Raw genomic sequence first — 17,284 nt, forward strand, 5'->3', positions numbered from 1 at the left:
CCCATAAATAAAAGTAACACCTAGTAAAAGAAGTTGGCCCCAAGTCCTAACCCTGCCCACAAGGTACCAAGACTTGTTTTAGGTTGATTAGGCTCACAATTGCCTTTTATAATTAGAGAAAATATCAATATTTAATTAATTGGAGACGATACAATTTCACAAAAGTAATAAATTATTCTCAATCTTTAATCAACTATTTTAATTAAGTGGAATTAGTTGCATGACTACTTTGGTCATTTATGGTTAATCTTGAAAAAATAAGTTATGTGTTCGTTCTTTATAAATTTACATGGTACGACTGAAATTATCTATTATAATTGATATTTGTAATTTTTAGTTGCATATATATTGTAATATAGGTAGCAATAGCATGCCCTTATTTTATAATTTTTACATGGCGACTTTGCAAATATAATCGTGTACAAATTATTCTTATACTCGACTTATTTGCAATTTAAAACATATATATGTATAGAATAACTAAAATAATTTGCTTGGGATCTTAAAATTTACATCTAACAATAGACACATCCAAGTCAAATATCTTAAGAAAGTATAATAAGACTGAATAATGCTTATCATGCTCTTTAATAATATATTTAAAGGGCATATTGCAAAAAAAATTAATCAGATCACTTAATTAATATACTTAACATGTAAGAATTTATTCCTATTAAAAATTTAAAATAAAATTATCTTATTCAACTTCTCATCTTTATATATTTCACATATGAATAAAAATATATATTATAATTTCATATTCAATATATTTTTTCATAATTTATTATTCACAAATAATAAAATTTTTATTTTATTTTCTTAATTCTATTCTACTAGACTAACCTTACCTCAATGAATAAGAATATAACCTAGAACTTTGTATATATATTTGACACCCTTCATTTTTCCCTAAACTAATAATTACTTTTCTTCCCACTCATCCATCTTTTGTTCTTTCATTTTCTTTCATTATTCCATCGTCTCCCTTCTCTTCTTTCTACCTATTTCAACTTATATAAATAAACAATGAACAAAACAAGAAAGCATTCGGTGCCTTGGAAAACTTCTCTTGTTTTCTAAAACACTTTAATATTTTATTATTACGATAACTTCTTCGATCTTCTTCTTTTTTAAGGTTTTTTTAATCTAAAATTGGAGGATATATTACTATTCTCTGTAGTGATTTGTAGTTCATTATAGCACTAGTGTAATTTTTCCAATAAGAAACATTTATCAACATAAAGTAGAAAAAGTAAATGTCATCTTTATTGATTGTAGTCTCCCGAATTAATCAGAAAAAAGTGACAATATACAGGTGTTGTTAGGTAATATTTAAAAAAATATTTATTTATTTAATTAATTAAAATTTTAACAATGAAATATAAAACAGTATTTGATAACTCTATTTTTATTTATTATTTTTTAAAATTTGAATTAAAATTTATTAAATTTTGAAAATAGAATGTTTTCACTTTCACTTTTACTTTCACTTTTCGTTTTTTTTTTTCTTCTCTTCTTCAAATCAACACCTCATTTTATATTGTTAAATAAAAAATAAAAATAAAAGTTATCAAAAACATATGTTATTTTTTGTTTTTTAAAAAAAAATTACTAAACATATTTTTATTTTTAAATAATAAAGAAACAAAAATAAAAAATAATATTTCTATTTTTGTGTTTAAAAAATTCAAAAACAAAAATTTTACCAAACACAACCATAATTAATTTTGGTTGAAATGAGAATCATACAAAGAGTTTTTTTTTTAATTGTCTCTCCTTTCCTAAACCAAAACTAAAAAAAAATATTCAACAAATCAACTAGCATATTTTCTTAGTGGTTAAGAGCACAATGAGTATCTCTTTACTTTAAATATTAAAGTAAGTAGTGATTTATAAAAAGTAGTTAATAAATTAGTGGCTTTCATTGCATTGCAATCAAATTTGTGGTAGATATTGGTTCTTCTTTCAAGTATTATTTTAACATTTAGTTCTTTACTTATTTATTTGTACGGCCATTGTCTTGTGTAAGAAGAGGACCACAATAGAATACCATACAAACATGTATTTTTATTTATTGATTGATTTTGTTAGGTATAAGTAATTCATTTTTCTAAAATAAAGAAAAACATTGTACTTAAAAAAAATAGAGTTCTAGCAAGTTATGGATCTGCACGTATCAATGATTACAAGAGTTTATTCTTCACTTAATCTTGGCGTAAATCTCAAAAAATAATTTAATTAAATAAGTAATTGAGGTGTAAGTGTTACACACCTTGGTTTGTCGATTACGGATTGTTCTTTATGAATGTACAATTCACCATGAAATATCACTTGGTGAACAATCTATACAGTGACATATGAATGATTTCAACACTTGAACACTTGGCAATGTAAAAGCATATAAATCAAAACAAGGTGACTAGAGGGTTGTCAAGCTGGTGATCATGAGGACCACATCTTTATACGATTTTTCACAATTTTTGTCTTGAAGCAATCCATTAAATTTTTAAAAAATTTTGGTTGATGCCAACAATGTTAGAAATAGAAAACTTTGTCCATTCCTAATTGAATATTGCTACGGGTATAGGGGGACTAAGGGTGGCTGTGACTCCAATTTATTTATTTTTTGATAATTTATACATTTTTGGACTCTGTATTTTTTCTGATTACTTGTTTGGATCCTGTATTTTAAAATTTTTATTTTTGGACTTATATTTTGTAAAATGGTTCAAATAGACCCCTAAATTCAATTCTGATGAAGAAAAAAATGAATATAACAACATAGTTTTTAAGCAGAATAAATTTAGTTTTATTCTGAATTATTAGTTTGGTGAATTATTTATGATTTCAGTTAAGAAAACTTTGACTAAAATCGGGTTTAGGATTCTATTTGAATCATTTTACAAAAAATAGGGTTCAAAATATAATTTGTCAAAACGCATGGTCCAAACATATAATTAAGCAAAACACATGGTCCAAAAAAGTATAAACTATTTTTTTTTAAATGAAATAGATTTGTATTTTTATATAATTTTAATTAAAAAGAGTTTGGGCCCTTAATATTTCATTCTAGCTCCAACATTACTTATGAGACACTATGGTGTCTACCATTATTTAATGCTACATGTGGTAATTAGTGTAACTTAATATTGAGTGTCATATATTTTAGTTTAAAATAGAATATATGAAACTCGATATTAAATTATATCAATATGCATATCATATTGTATGCCTGTCATAGCTATGCACTTCTTAGGGGCTGGTTGGCTGGGTTTCTAGAAACCATTTTTGAGCTTTTGAAACTCTAAAAACAGTTTAAGCTGATTGAGTTCGTAATGTATCTTGACTTTATGTTCTAAAATATCATTTTAAAATAAGCTAACTTTAGTGACTTTTAAAAGATTTTTTTTTTAAAATCTAAAAGTTAAACTGAAAGTCCAACTAAACATGCGCCTAAAGACAATTCTAACCCAACGACAAAACACTACTTTTGTGCTAAAATTACACAAAATGGTCTCCAATCTTAGTGTAAAATAGAAACCAAATTTGTTAAGGTGTACATTGCCCCATCAATTTGGTGGGGGCACTATAGAACAAGGAAAACATGTTTTTAATTTTTTGTAATATATAATAATAATAACTTTTTTAATATATTTTATCATTTGTAATAATATAATAATATGAAAATATTATACTTTATAATAGAATATATTTGTTGTGTTATTTTTAGTATTGTGAATGGAATGAGAAATTACTATAGTGCTATAATTATACAATTTTTATGTTGGTTCAATATAATTTTGGGTTATGGATTGGAGTTGCTCTAACCTCTAAATGTTTAACAACTTTGTCTTACTGCGTGATGTGAGTAGTTTTTCGCTTTTTTTTAAATGGAAGTGTGATGTGAGTACTTAATTTGGACCTTTTAAACTAACCAAACGGTTCAAAGCATTTGGCATCAGAAAGGATAATTGGAGAAGAAATGTCACATATGTGTACCTAAATTCTCGTCTAAATTGTATGGTATTGGTGCCCCTCTGGTCCTGACTCCTGATCCATTCTGTGGTCATTGTTACACTTTATAACCAAAATGAAAAAGGATGTTCTTTTATTGGTCTATTTTTAACAACCGGGGTCCCACTAAATGTGCCCAAGTTTCAAGTTTTTTTTTTCCTTCCATTTTTGTTCTACTCATTGAAATCTTCAACTATAAGAAATAAAAATATCCCCTTTCCACCAAAGTAGATATTTTTATTTCAAATTACAGAGTGAAGTTTTCCACTGGAATAATGTGCAAGTTGACTGAATCTAAATAGATGATGAATGTGATCATGAATAGATGAATTTTTTTTTATTGGTTTTGAATCTGACACATAATTTAGTATAACATTCATCAAAACTGTACATGCAGGTAACTACAAACACATAACTCTATCCACCCCACACACCCTTTTGTCACTCTTCCACTGATTTTTTTTTCCCTCAATAGCAGAAGTGAACTCAAGAAGAAGCCTAAAAAATCTTCTCCATGTACATTGCTAATGATCTTTATCATCTTTTCATTTTACAAGGAATCGATCACAAGAGGTCACATAATTACAGTTGCTCATACATAAACTAATCGCGCTATTCACTAGATCAAACCTCATCAATTGGAGAAGAAGATCTGGTCGCGGGGGACCCTCCTTGCGATCTTGACTCTTCAATTTTTTCAGTCACCTCACACACAACAAGCCTAGTAAGAAACAATCCTGCAATCAGGGCTGCTCCCATCAGCATTGTGAAAACTAAGCTCCAACTCCTAGTAGAGATGTAGCCAGTTAACAATGGTCCAATTGCAGCCCCAACCGAGCCTGTTCCATCTATGATTGCTGTTACAGTTGCAAGGGCTCGTGAATTCCCTTTCAATGAGCTATGTGTACCGAGGTCAGCTGATACCGCTGTTGTTATGAGAGCGTATGGCCCATTCACAAACATTCCCGTTATGAACATAAAGAAAATGTTTAGAGTTAATGACACATGTCCATAGCTTCTATAGAAGAAGAGAGCAGGAATGGCGCAATACATGAAACTCGCTGCTGTTATTGCTCTTGCATTAAGGCGATCAGAAATGTGACCGGCTAGGATTCCTCCTACCACACCCCCAACATCGAACAATGTAGACAAGTTTCCAGCAGTCTCATTGGATAAGTACTTGCCATCTATAGCTGAAAAATGTAACAATGTAAAGTTAGTGATGAACATAATGTTTGAGTATAATGAAAAGATAAGCTTACAATGAGAAGATGAGCATAATTAGTACCTGTGTGGCTAATGTAGAAAGGAAGCCAGTAGAGAAATGTGTAAGCGACCAATTTGGCAAAGAAGAGGCAAAGAGCAAAAGGTGCAACTCCTGGAATTTTCCAAGCTTCTATGAATCCAACAGGTTTGTCCTTCCCCACTTTCTCTGATCTCAACAATGGTACCTCCAGTGCTTTCCCAATTTTCTTTGGCGACTCTGGTTCATCTTCATTTTCTTCAGCTCCTACTGCCTCAGGACTCACCGGTAAGAAGAAGAAAACAACCAAACCAAAAAACGTTATCAACAGACCAGGCGCAACAAAGGACCAGCCCCATCCGTAGCTCAATAAAACAGAAGCTAGCAAAGAACCAGTGATGTTTCCAATAGATGTGTGAGCATTCCATATTCCCATTATAAGGCCTCTCTTCTTCTTCCCAAACCATTTACCAACTACTGCAACTACTGAAGGCCATCCAGTTGATTGGAATAGACCAGCAGCCATTTGAACTATAAGGAAGTAGTAAAAGCTATGGATGTTTCCCCAGTAGCCAAGACCAAATAGGGAAGTGAACACACCTGTTCCTATCATTCCCACAGTTAAAAAGATCCTTAAATCCAATCTATCCCCAAGATGACCAGAAAAATACATTCCCATGGCATAAACTGCAAGGAACGCAACGTCGAGTTCACCAAGAAGCGCCGTTCCACCTGTTCCACTGAACGGTGCCCAGCCATCTTCAGGAACCCAGGAAAGCTTTCTGGTCTCTGGTGGAGATTGAAGATATGTTATCGTCCACGGTGCAAACTTCAAGCCCAAATCTGGTGATTGGGGATCGAGGGAACTCTTCACAACACTTGTGGTTTTCCTGGCAGCATGGTAGCTTGCGTATGCCAAAAATGTCACAATCAGAACAATTACTTGGTGGGTTTTAAAGGAAACTGAGGACTTTTTTATGTACTCCACAAACTTAATTCCTGGGGGCTTGTTGGAAGTTTCCTCTGGTGCAATCTCAGTCAGTGAACCCATGTTGTATATTGATTCCTCTATCTCTAAAATGAAGAGGAAGAATAGCTCTTGCTTCCTATTGTACACCAAATTCAAAATCTTCAAGCTGCAAAAAGGGAGAAGATATTTAGTTTAATTATAGAACATATGTAAAATGCATCTTGTGCACTATCATTTTAGTGTTATTTTTTAAATAAAATTTACATAATATATATTAGGAGCGAATATTTCAGTTTTTCCTCATCTGGGTAGAAAACTAAAAAGTAACTATTGCCTTTAAATTTACATGACAAAAACTTCCGGAAAAGGCAAAAACTGGATGGTTTGAAAGATTCTGAGGATTAAGACCAAAAATAATTAAATAAATAAGTGGAAGCGAAGAACAGAAACTGTATAATTTTATTTGAATATGTATAAAATCCAGAAAAGAAGTCGTCAACACATTGTTCCGACCAGAAAAAATTCAATTCAATTGGGTAAAATCAAACCCGGAAAGCAACCAAACCGTAAACATATATATAATTATAGCTATATGTATGAAACAAAAAATCAATTGTGAAGTCAACAAGACAGGAACTTTGCCGCCATAAGACTGGACTACATGACTCAATCACTAAGAATCAAATATTCATTATCGCTTTCCAAATATCATCTCATCTCTGTAGTGTGTATATGTATATAATATATATAAAATATCAATTTTATCAGAGAGGAAAAACACTGGAGAAAGGTAATAAACCAGATAAAGAAAAAAGCGTCATCAATTATGCATATAAATATATATATCACAATTCAAAATTTGATTGCATAGACGAAATCCTTGAACTAAAACCCGAATGGAAGAAGAAGAAGAAAAAAGATACAAAGATAAAAACCAAGTTGAGAATTAGATGTTACTCAATATAATTAGTTAAAAAACGTACCTATAATCTCAAGCTTAGCTGAGATTGAGCTTAGTATTCTTTTTCTTCAGTATAGAAATGTCCGAAACTGAAACTCTGGTTTTTTTCTCTCTTGAGTTTGAGTGTGGTTTAACGAGTCTAGCTCAGCTTTCTTTTAAGCTAAAAATTTGGGAGGCAACAGAAACAGTAAATACTTTTTTTATTAAATATGAAATTACAGTTGTATCCTCGCCTGTCTTTATAGTTCAACTGTATTCAAACTTGGGTTCCCACTATCCTTCCTTCCTGCTGTTTTGTTTGACCTGACCAAAATGCCCCTCACATAAGCATGTTTTTGGATTTAGTGTAATATTTATTTTATTTAATTTTTAAATACACTTCAATAACAATTGGGAATCTCTCAATTGGTGGAGGACACTGGACATTAGTGCGTGACGTATGTTTTCTTTTAATTAAGACCATATATAATTTAATTTAATTTAATTTAAATGATATAAGCGGATGCACCCATAGAAAAATACATGTGTACGTATGTGATAAGCTCTCTCAAATTGCAGCCTAGTGTTACTCTATTTTTAATGCTGTTTATAGCATATATATATAGTAGCAATTTGGACACATTTTTTTCTATTTTCGTTATAAAAAAAGTGCACGAATAAAATACAGAACTATATTAAAATAAATATTTGGCCTACAATAAATTTATGGATAAAATTCTTCACATTCATTTCATTAGGGTTGCTTTTCTTTGTTTAATGAAATAAAAGACACGTGCTTAAAAGTTTTGTCACCTATTTTTTAATAGATTTATGATAAGAACATTAGCTATATACCATTAATGTCGTGGATGGATTTTTATAAAATCAAGTCGTTATATAATAGTTTCCTTAAAGTTCATCCAGAATATAACACACATTTATTTTTGTGATCTCCATTATACATTGTGATAGAAATATTAATGTTTTTTTTTTCCAGTTAAGAATTTTCACTCTTTTTCAGAAAAACGACTTATAAATTTTATTAGTCCATACGAATTTCGCTTCCTAGTTACAATATAATAATTTCATTCAATAAAGGACAATATGACTAAAAATAAATATCTAATTTTTTTCAAAAAATTTAAAAGTGAGGAGTAGCTTATATTTCTTTATTTTAAACGGTTTTTTGCATTATTTTTTAAAAATAAATAGTATTTTCACCCTTGAACTTTTGATAATATTAGATTGTACTCTTATAATATAAGATTTGTTAAAATTTTTCCTTGAATTATTGATATTATCAAATCGTGTCTCTTGTTACGATTTGCATAAAATAATTATCATTTTTGCCCCTTGTTATACCCAGATTTCGAGCCATAGTAAATATGACCTTGAAAGCTGAGTTCGCATTAAATGGTCTCGTGAGGGTTAGGGTATGCTCTACGATTGTAAATCGAGCCTGCAAAGTATGATACATGACCTCGAATGTAGCGACCTCGAAATGATCTCGATCTCGAAAGGTAGCTCTGAGAGCCCCTCATCTTCAGGAACAACTTCGGAGCAGGGATCTTGAGCTCGATGTACTATCTCGAAAGCAATGTTAGCTCGGGAGATGTCAGTGGCTTGCACAATGACGTGAAACCTGAGATGCTGAAGCCTTGGAGATACGCTATGACCACCTTGAATATCTACAAATATTGTAAACATGAGATGTAATCCTCATTTATTGATGTAAATCCCCAAGAATCGTGGGATATTATTTAGTCAGTTATGCGTTTCCTGGTCTTCAGGGACGTTTTCTTTTTTATCTGATTAAAGGCATTTAAAGCCATTTATTTTTATTCACAAAAGAGTAACTACCCAAAATATGTGGGATAGTATTCTGCATCCTTCTCTATAAATAGAGAAGCCATACACCATTGTAAGGGACAGAAATTCTGATCCTTGAGAGAAAACTCTGGAGAATTCATGCTAAAGAATTGTTCAGAGATAATCTTGAGATTAATAACAGAGACTCGTGGACTAGGCAGATTTAACTGCTGAACCACGTAAAAAATCGTGTGTTTGATTTGTTTGTTCCGTTTGGCCATCGTCATCCATTGTTTTTGTGCTCTTCTTTTATCTGTTGACGAAAAACGGCGTCAACAGTTTGGTGCTTTCATTGAGAGCCTTAAGCATCCATCCCTGAGAGATTCATGGCTGCAAACAATCAGAACACTCCTGAAGAAAATTACCCAAGGCGTCCTGGAAAACAACCAATGGAGAACCCGGAGTCTGAGGAGAGAAGTGGATCCTCCGATTCCCGGGGACCACCACCTCAACCGAGGGATGAGGATATGTACTACAATCCTGAACGTTACGTTCCTATTGTAGAACTGGAAAACAGGCAGTTGAAACAACTGTTGGCAGAAGCCAACAAACGGAATGAGGAGTTGACTAGGATAGCCGCGGAGGCGCAGGTGGCTCAGCCCCCGCCTTCGCGCGAAAACCAAGTCCCTCCTCCAAGGGACGTGCATGTTCCTCCCCGGAGGCCCCGTGGACGACCACGAAAAGATGCTGCCACGAGGAGGCCGACTCAACCTCCGACACCAGCAGAGCCATCCGCTCCTCCTAGGCCCCAGAGGAGTACCCGAGCTCGGGTCCCGCCTAATCCACCTGCGGAAGCACCTGCAGGAACTGAGAATAACCGAGCTCCTACCGAGGCTCGGACTCAGGTTCCTGGTAGCGCACCGAACGCGACTGGCCCATCTCGGGCAAATTATGGACCCTCTAGACCGAAGCAAGGGAGGCAACCACCGTCACCTATACGGTTCCCTCCATCTCCCGTAAGATATCCTTCACCTCCCCACAGAAACGCTCAACCTGTTCAGAATCAGGATCAAGGGCATACGGGGGATAAGCAAGGATACAGGGAGACTTTCCAGGAGCGGATAGGCGCACAATCTGAGAGAAGTCAGACGTCCCGGTCTCGCACTGCGGAGACAAGGCGACATGGGAAGAACCCATCTCGAAACGACTGATCAATAAGTTTCAACAGTGACGAGTCCGGAGAAACCAGGTCCGTCAGTAAACGCGACCGAGGTCGTAAAAATACTGGAAGCCGCAAGACCCGTCCTGACCTGCGGAATCATCTGAATCAGAGTAGGGGGAAGGGAGATCAGACGAATCCGGACCTAAGGAATCACCTAAATGGGCGTAGAGATCCCTCACGGAGACGCGAGCCTGGGAACATAATCAATGACTGGCAATTCCAGACACCGCCTAAGGACCCAGTCCAAGAAAGGATTGATCAGCTCGAAAAAGCCTTTAGGCTTTTGAAGAATGAACGAGGGAGTGGTCGGTACGAGGATTCTGATGAGGAGCTCGAGCCGTTTGCTCCTAATATTTCTAACACTCAGTTTCCTCAAGGGTTCCGGATTCCTCACGTCCCAGCGTTTGAAGGAAAAACCGACCCATGTAGCCACCTGAGTACATTCAACACTATTATGAGAGCCAGTAATGTAGGTTACGAGCTCAGATGCATGTTGTTTCCGACATCATTGGCCGGACCTGCCAAGAGTTGGTTCGAGAAGTACAAGAGACACTCGATAACTTCATGGGATCAGTTGTCTAGGGACTTCAAGAAGCAGTTCCGGGCTATGATGGGAGTCAGACCAGAGGCATCCAGAGGCATCCACTTTGACCAACGTCCGACAACAGCCGGGCGAAACACTGAAAAGCTATCTGACAAGATTTAATCTTGAGGTCGCCCGAGCTCGAGACGTGCATGACAGTGGGCATCTAATGGCTATCCGAGCTGGTGTTTTACCCGGGAGTGCCCTTTAGGATGACATGCAAGGGAAACCGGTGAGGTCGATAACCGAGTTTAACAAGCGGGCGCAGAGATTTGTCAATGTAGAGGAGGCGAGGTCAACGCTAAAGGCGACCTCGCAGACCGAAACTACAATGATAAACATTAACTCCGCCTCAACCTCGGCTGACCCAGCAGCTCCACAGCCTACCTCGGAGAATCCCTCCAAGAGGAAAAAGAGCGAGGGAAATAACCCCGAGGCTGAAGGAGGAAAGAAGATGAAAGGAGAAAGGTATTACTCCGTATATAAAGTACACACCGAGCTCAACGAGTCTCGGGAAAATATATACCTGGCTAATGAAAACCAGGTCCCCTTCAGGCGTCCGGACCCAATGAGGAATCAAAAGTCCAAGAGGGATTCCAGTAAGTATTGCTGGTTTCATAGAGACACTGGACACACAACTGATGAGTGCCGACAGCTGAAGGACGAGATCGAAGGGTTGATCTCGAGAGGTTATTTCCGGCAGTATGTCAAAAACCAGAGTACTGGACAGACTACTGCAAGCCAGAGAGTAGCCGCACTTCCGGCAGCACAGAATAATAACTCCCGATCTCGGGAAGAAGACAGGCCTCCGCCGATAGATGGAGAGGACGTAATAACCATCTCGGGAGGTCCTCATCTCGCAGGAGGGGGTAGAAATGCTCAAAAGCGATATGTGAATGAGCTGAAGACAGGGGATGGTTCTCCTTATGAACCCGAACCAAGGGCACCAAAAAGCCAAAGGGTTGAAACTCAACCTATAACCTTCACCGAGGAAGATGCCTCCCATGTCCAGTTCCCTCATCATGATCCACTAGTCATCACCCTGCAGCTTTCCAACAAAAGAGTGCGCCGAGTTCTCATAGACAATGGGAGCTCAGTTAACATTCTCTATAAAGCAACACTAGAGAAAATGGGACTCTCCCTTCGCGACCTGAAGGCTTGTGCAACCACTTTGTACGGCTTTTCTGGAGAAGGAACCGCCTGTATGGGGTCCATCGAACTCCCTGTGACCTTGGGAGACTATCCAGTCTCGGTGACCAAGATGATGGAGTTCGTGGTAGTAGAGTTACCATCTGCCTACAATGTATTGCTCGGGAGACCCGCCCTGGTCGGGCTGGGGGCAGTATCATCTGTAAGGCATCTGGCCCTTAAGTTCCCAACCCCAAGCGGGGTCGGAACATTAAAGGAGATTAATTGGCAGGAAGGGAGTGCTACAACATCTCTTTAAGGGGAAAGAAACAAACGAGCGCTCAAGCACTCGTTATCATACAAAATAAAGATGGGACGGTTTTAGAAATCGACGAGGACCTATCCTCGCCACTTCCGTCGAAAATGAAGAGCTAAATGTTATACCCGTAGAGCACCTATCCGCACCCAGCATTACTGAGCCAGACGAGGAAGATGTGTGTATGATTGAAACAGAACCGACCTGGATGAGTCCAATAGTTGATTATCTCGAAAATGGAACTCTTCCAAGAGATCGAAATCAAGCTCGTAGATTGATGTATCAACTTCCTCGTTACACCATCCTGGACGGAAGGCTATACAGAAGAGGGTATTCCATGCCGTTGCTCAGATGTGTGACTCCTCCCGAGGCAAAGAAGATTATTGAAGAAATTCATGAAGGGTTCTGCGGAGACCATACCGGGGGGCATAGCCTGTCCAAGAAGATTATACGCCAAGGATATTTCTGGCCAACCATTAAAACGGACTCTTTCGAGTACGTGAAAAAGTGCGAAAAATGCCAAAGATTCGCCACGATACCCCGAGCTCCACCTTCCGAACTGACCATGTTGACATCCCCATGGCCTTTCGCGGTGTGGGGCATCGACCTCATAGGCTCACTCCCAACTGGCAAAGGCGGAGTTAAATATGCTGTGGTCGCCGTTGATTACTTCACAAAATGGACGGAGGCTGAACCATTGGCGACCATAACTTCGAAAAAGATCCTTGATTTTGTGGTAAAGAACATCGTATGCCGATATGGAGTACCAAGAAAGATTGTATCTGATAATGGAACCCAGTTCGATTGCGACTTATTCACCAACTTTTGTAACAAGAACGGTATAATAAAGAGTTTTTCATCAGTGGCTCACCCTCAAGCGAATGGTCAGGTCGAAGCCGTTAACAAAACTCTCAAGAGCTTTCTAAAGAAAAAGTTAGAAGAGGCAAAGGGACGATGGCCCGAGGAATTGCCTCAAGTCCTTTGGGGATATAGGACTACAGCTCGGACATCAATAGGACATACTCCGTTCTCTCTAGCGTACGGCTGCGAGGCGATGTTGCCCATCGAGGTCGAGATCCCGACGATCCGAACTCAGATTTACGATCAAAGTTCCAATCATACTCAGCTCGAAGAAACCCTAGACTTGATCGAAGAAAAAAGAGAAGAGGCTCAGCTGAGAAATGCTGCTTACCAGCAACGAACCACGAGATATTTCAATAAGAGGGTTCGAGATCGAAAGTTCGAAGTGGGAGACCTGATTTTGAGATGAGTATTCTTGGCAACCCGAGATCCAGCAGCTGGGGTGCTCGGGCCGAACTGGGAAGGACCATACTAGATAGAATCAGTCATCCGACCTGGCGTATACAAACTTGCGAGATTAGATGGGAGCCTGATACCTCGAGCATGGAATGGCGAACACCTTAGACCATATTATCAATAACGTAAAAAGTGTCGCCTGTAACCATGATTTTCTATCTGTATTTAGTATATTTTTGAATTTCATCAAATAAAGGGTCTACTTTGTTTCACATGTAATTTATTTTTATTTTTTCTGTCTCTCTTAATTTAATAACCTATGGTCACACTCATAGGATATTAAGGGGGCATCATTGGTATACATACCACCAGCTTAAAAAATAAAAAAATTAAAAAATTAAAACATAAAGTATTTGGATATAACCAAATACGCGAGCTTAGATAGTTCGGACTTAACCGAGTTATCAAAAACATAAAGTATTTGGATATAACCAAATACGCGAGCGTAGATAGTTCGGACTTAACCGAGCGAGCTTAGATAGTTCGGACTTAACCGAGTTATCAAAAACATTAAGTATTTGGAAATAACCAAGTACGCGGGCTTAGATAGTTCGGACATAACCGAACTACCGAAAACCTAAAACGTTTGGAGTTAACCAGATGTGCAAGCTTAACAGGTTTGGAACAAACCAGCCAAATTATCGATCGATGATAAATGGGAGCCTAAACCTATTACGAGATAAGTCAAAGTCGAGGCTGGAATATCTTAGAAAAATAGTTTCGAACTCTTAACCTCGGAGCCAAAATACTGAGGATGAGGAAAAGTGACTAAAAAAAGATATAACCAAATCATTCATATTACATGCCATATAAGTACTTTTCAGTTCATGGTTAAAGTAACGTCCGACCTTGATAAATAACCAGGTTGGAAGCGGATAATTCGAATAAACTATGCATGAATGCATCGAATTTCGAGCCTAAATCTAAACTATGTTTGTATGAATTAAATAAACATAAGTAGCTCATCAATGTAAGAATATGCAAAATATTTCGAGCCAAGAAATGTAAAGCATATAAAAGGGATAGTTAAAAAATTGTGTCAGCCCCGTGGGCACAAATTTAAATAGTTATAGGAATGAGGGGACGCAGCCCCGATAACTGATTTCTCCGAGATCGGATTTAAGGAAGAGGAGTATCCTTGGCCTTCTCAGCATCAGTATCACCAGACCCTCTAGGACGAATAGCATGGCTATCCTGCTGGGCCGCCTCTCGAGCAGCTACACTTGCCTCGAGACGGGCATTCCACCGCTCAACATATGTGGCTTCGAGAGGACCCAGGAAGCTGGTGTCGAGGTCGACATTGTCGGCCCAAAGCTTGTACATGGCCTGGTCGACCGCTTTCTCCTTCTGCTTCTTAGACTCGTTCAGGAGGCGGACCTTCTCGCTCTCCATAAGGTCGAGGGTAGCAGCTTTCTCCTCTTCGAGCTTGGCATTGGCCTTCTCGAGCTCAGCATTTGACTTTTCCAGCTCCTCGAGACGAGTCTTCAGTTTTTCAAGTTCAGACTTCGAGTCTTTGAGCTCGTCAACCATCTTAAGCTCGAGATCCTTCGACTTCTGAGCCAGAGACAAGCTCGTTTGCACCTCGTTGGTCAGTTTATAGTTGAGCTGTGCTGAAACAACAAGGGCCTAAAACACAAACGAATCAGAATTGCAAATTGAGGCATAAATACTTAAAATAGAGTTGAGAAGGCTACCGCGGCGGTGAGTTCGATACTCTTCTCATAAAGAGTGTTGCAGTCCGAGGCCTTGCGCACGAGATCCCAGTGGTCGGCGCCAAAGCCAGAAAAGCTCTGACCTACCCGAGAAAGGACGTCCGAGCTGAGTACAGCCCCTTCTGTCCCAGCGGCACCATCAAGTACATACTCCTCAGTGTGGGTTCGAGCCGTTGGCAGCTGAACCGTTGAGGTAGAAGGTTTCTTCGGGGGCCGAACAACTGTTAACCGGGTTTCGGTGGGAGACAGCGAGATGGTTGCAGTCGGGCCTGGCCCATCAATCTGGGCAGTCGGTTCCTTGGAGGTGTTCGCAGTGGTCTGGGCCGTGGGAGTCGTCTCGCGATGTTTAGGTACCTTGGACGGTCGGTCGGATCTCTTTGGTATCCTCGGGCGTTTACTCTTCTGGGCGCTAGCTCCCCCATCGCTAAAAAGCACGGCGTCGAGGTCGGGATTCATGGCACCTGCACAATGACAGTGAGTTAAACAATAATAATAACTTTGAAAAAAGATGGAAACCAGTTGAAGAAAAAACCTAACTGAGACTCTCCCCCGAGCTCGAGCTTGGGGACCATGAAATTCCCCCGTCTTCAGAAGAGGCGGGGGGAGTGCCTTCCCTATAAGTTGGTGATAACCTCGAGAGGTCCCTATAATCATTGGTCCCATACTGCACAGCTATCCCATTCCACACCTCGTCCGTGGTGTACATAGTGTCGTATTTCCCGAGCCCACTATCAAACCTATGGACACAGTCATCTACCCAACTCCATATGTAGAAGTGGTATCTATCCTGTGGGCACGAGACTAGTCTATTGGGCCTGTGTTTTAATAAAGTGGGGGACCACATTCGCGAAGTAGGAAGGGTTTTACCTCCATCGGAGTCCGAACCCGAGGCTTCGTCATTGGCCTCATTCCCCGACCGCGGACTTCTCGAGCGAATTGGGAGAGATGCCCTCCTTTCTCTCCTCGGAGGAAGGATGCCTGTGGGCCGTGGCACTTCCTCCCAGCGTTCATATTTTTTACTGGACCAGTCAGAGGTTGACTGACCCTGTCCCAACAACCCACAAGCTCGTAGCTTGTCCTCATGTAATAGAAATGAGAGAGATCTCCTGCCGTAAGGGAGTCGGAGCAAGGTCTCTCTGTGCCCCTTCATTGTCTCGTCAGGGGTGGGACGCTGAAAGTTAGCTGAAAGGCGAGATACACTTCAACTAAATATGGACTTAAGGGCTAAAATTTCGAGCTCAAAAATAGAAAGTAATGAGAATACTTACGAATCCGCCTGAACGAACGATGTCGAGACGGGGACAGACCGTCTGTCCAGAAAAAAGCCTTCTTGAAGTCAGGAGGGTGGTTCGGAAGATCTTCAAAGATCTTCGTCTCTTTGGGGTAGCTCGAAAGATAGTAAAAACCATCTCCTCCCCGAGCTCAGGAGGTATTACTCTTCAAACAAAAGAGATATAAAATCTCTTGGGGTGAAGGCCCTGTCCACCCCAGCTCGTGGAACAAGGACCTCAGGGCAGACAGCACCCTGTATGAATTGGTGTTGAGTTAGAATGGAGCCAACCCAACGAAATCAATGAAGTCTCTGAAAAAGGACTTCAGGGGCAGCAAAGCTCCTGCCCTTATATGTTCCTGGCTCCAGGCCGCGTATTTTACACTAGAATCGCGGCCCCCAGGGGCGAAGCAGCTCCGTTCATGCCTAGTCGGAGCTCGACATTTCAGTGTGTCCAACGAACTAAGGCCATGGAGGGCCAAGATATCAGTTACTTGGTCGATGGTGGTAACCAAGCTCTGGTAGAACTCGGCTTCAAACATCTCCCTCCTAGGCTGCGAAGACGAAGGCTCCGCCATTAAGGAAAACTGGAGTTCCCCTGGGTGGTATGCAACCGTGACTTTTAACGCAGGGTCGAGGGGAACTGGCCTAGGTCCTGGGTTGGGCTCCGGATAGATGGCTTCCCGAAGAACTCTTCTCTTCTTTTCAATAACCTCGTCTATCTGGCGACGATAATGGGCTCGAATGTCTTCTTGCTCGC

At 39.1% G+C, this 17,284-nt stretch overlaps 1 protein-coding gene across 1 annotated transcript; it reads right to left on the minus strand.

Annotated features, from left to right (window-relative positions):
• Positions 1-4,326: 4,326 nt before the first annotated feature.
• Positions 4,327-7,365, minus strand: LOC133798021 (putative glycerol-3-phosphate transporter 1). The gene is made up of 3 exons (XM_062236189.1): positions 7,211-7,365; positions 5,303-6,393; positions 4,327-5,207 (listed from the first exon to the last, which is right to left on the minus strand). Exons 2-3 carry the CDS (start codon positions 6,306-6,308, stop codon positions 4,639-4,641), a joined length of 1,575 nt encoding a protein of 524 aa, XP_062092173.1. The 5' UTR covers positions 6,309-6,393; positions 7,211-7,365; the 3' UTR covers positions 4,327-4,638.
• Positions 7,366-17,284: the final 9,919 nt, after the last annotated feature.

Source organism: Humulus lupulus, chromosome 8, assembly GCF_963169125.1.
Source record: "Humulus lupulus chromosome 8, drHumLupu1.1, whole genome shotgun sequence".
In the NCBI taxonomy this organism is placed as follows: domain Eukaryota; kingdom Viridiplantae; phylum Streptophyta; class Magnoliopsida; order Rosales; family Cannabaceae; genus Humulus; species Humulus lupulus.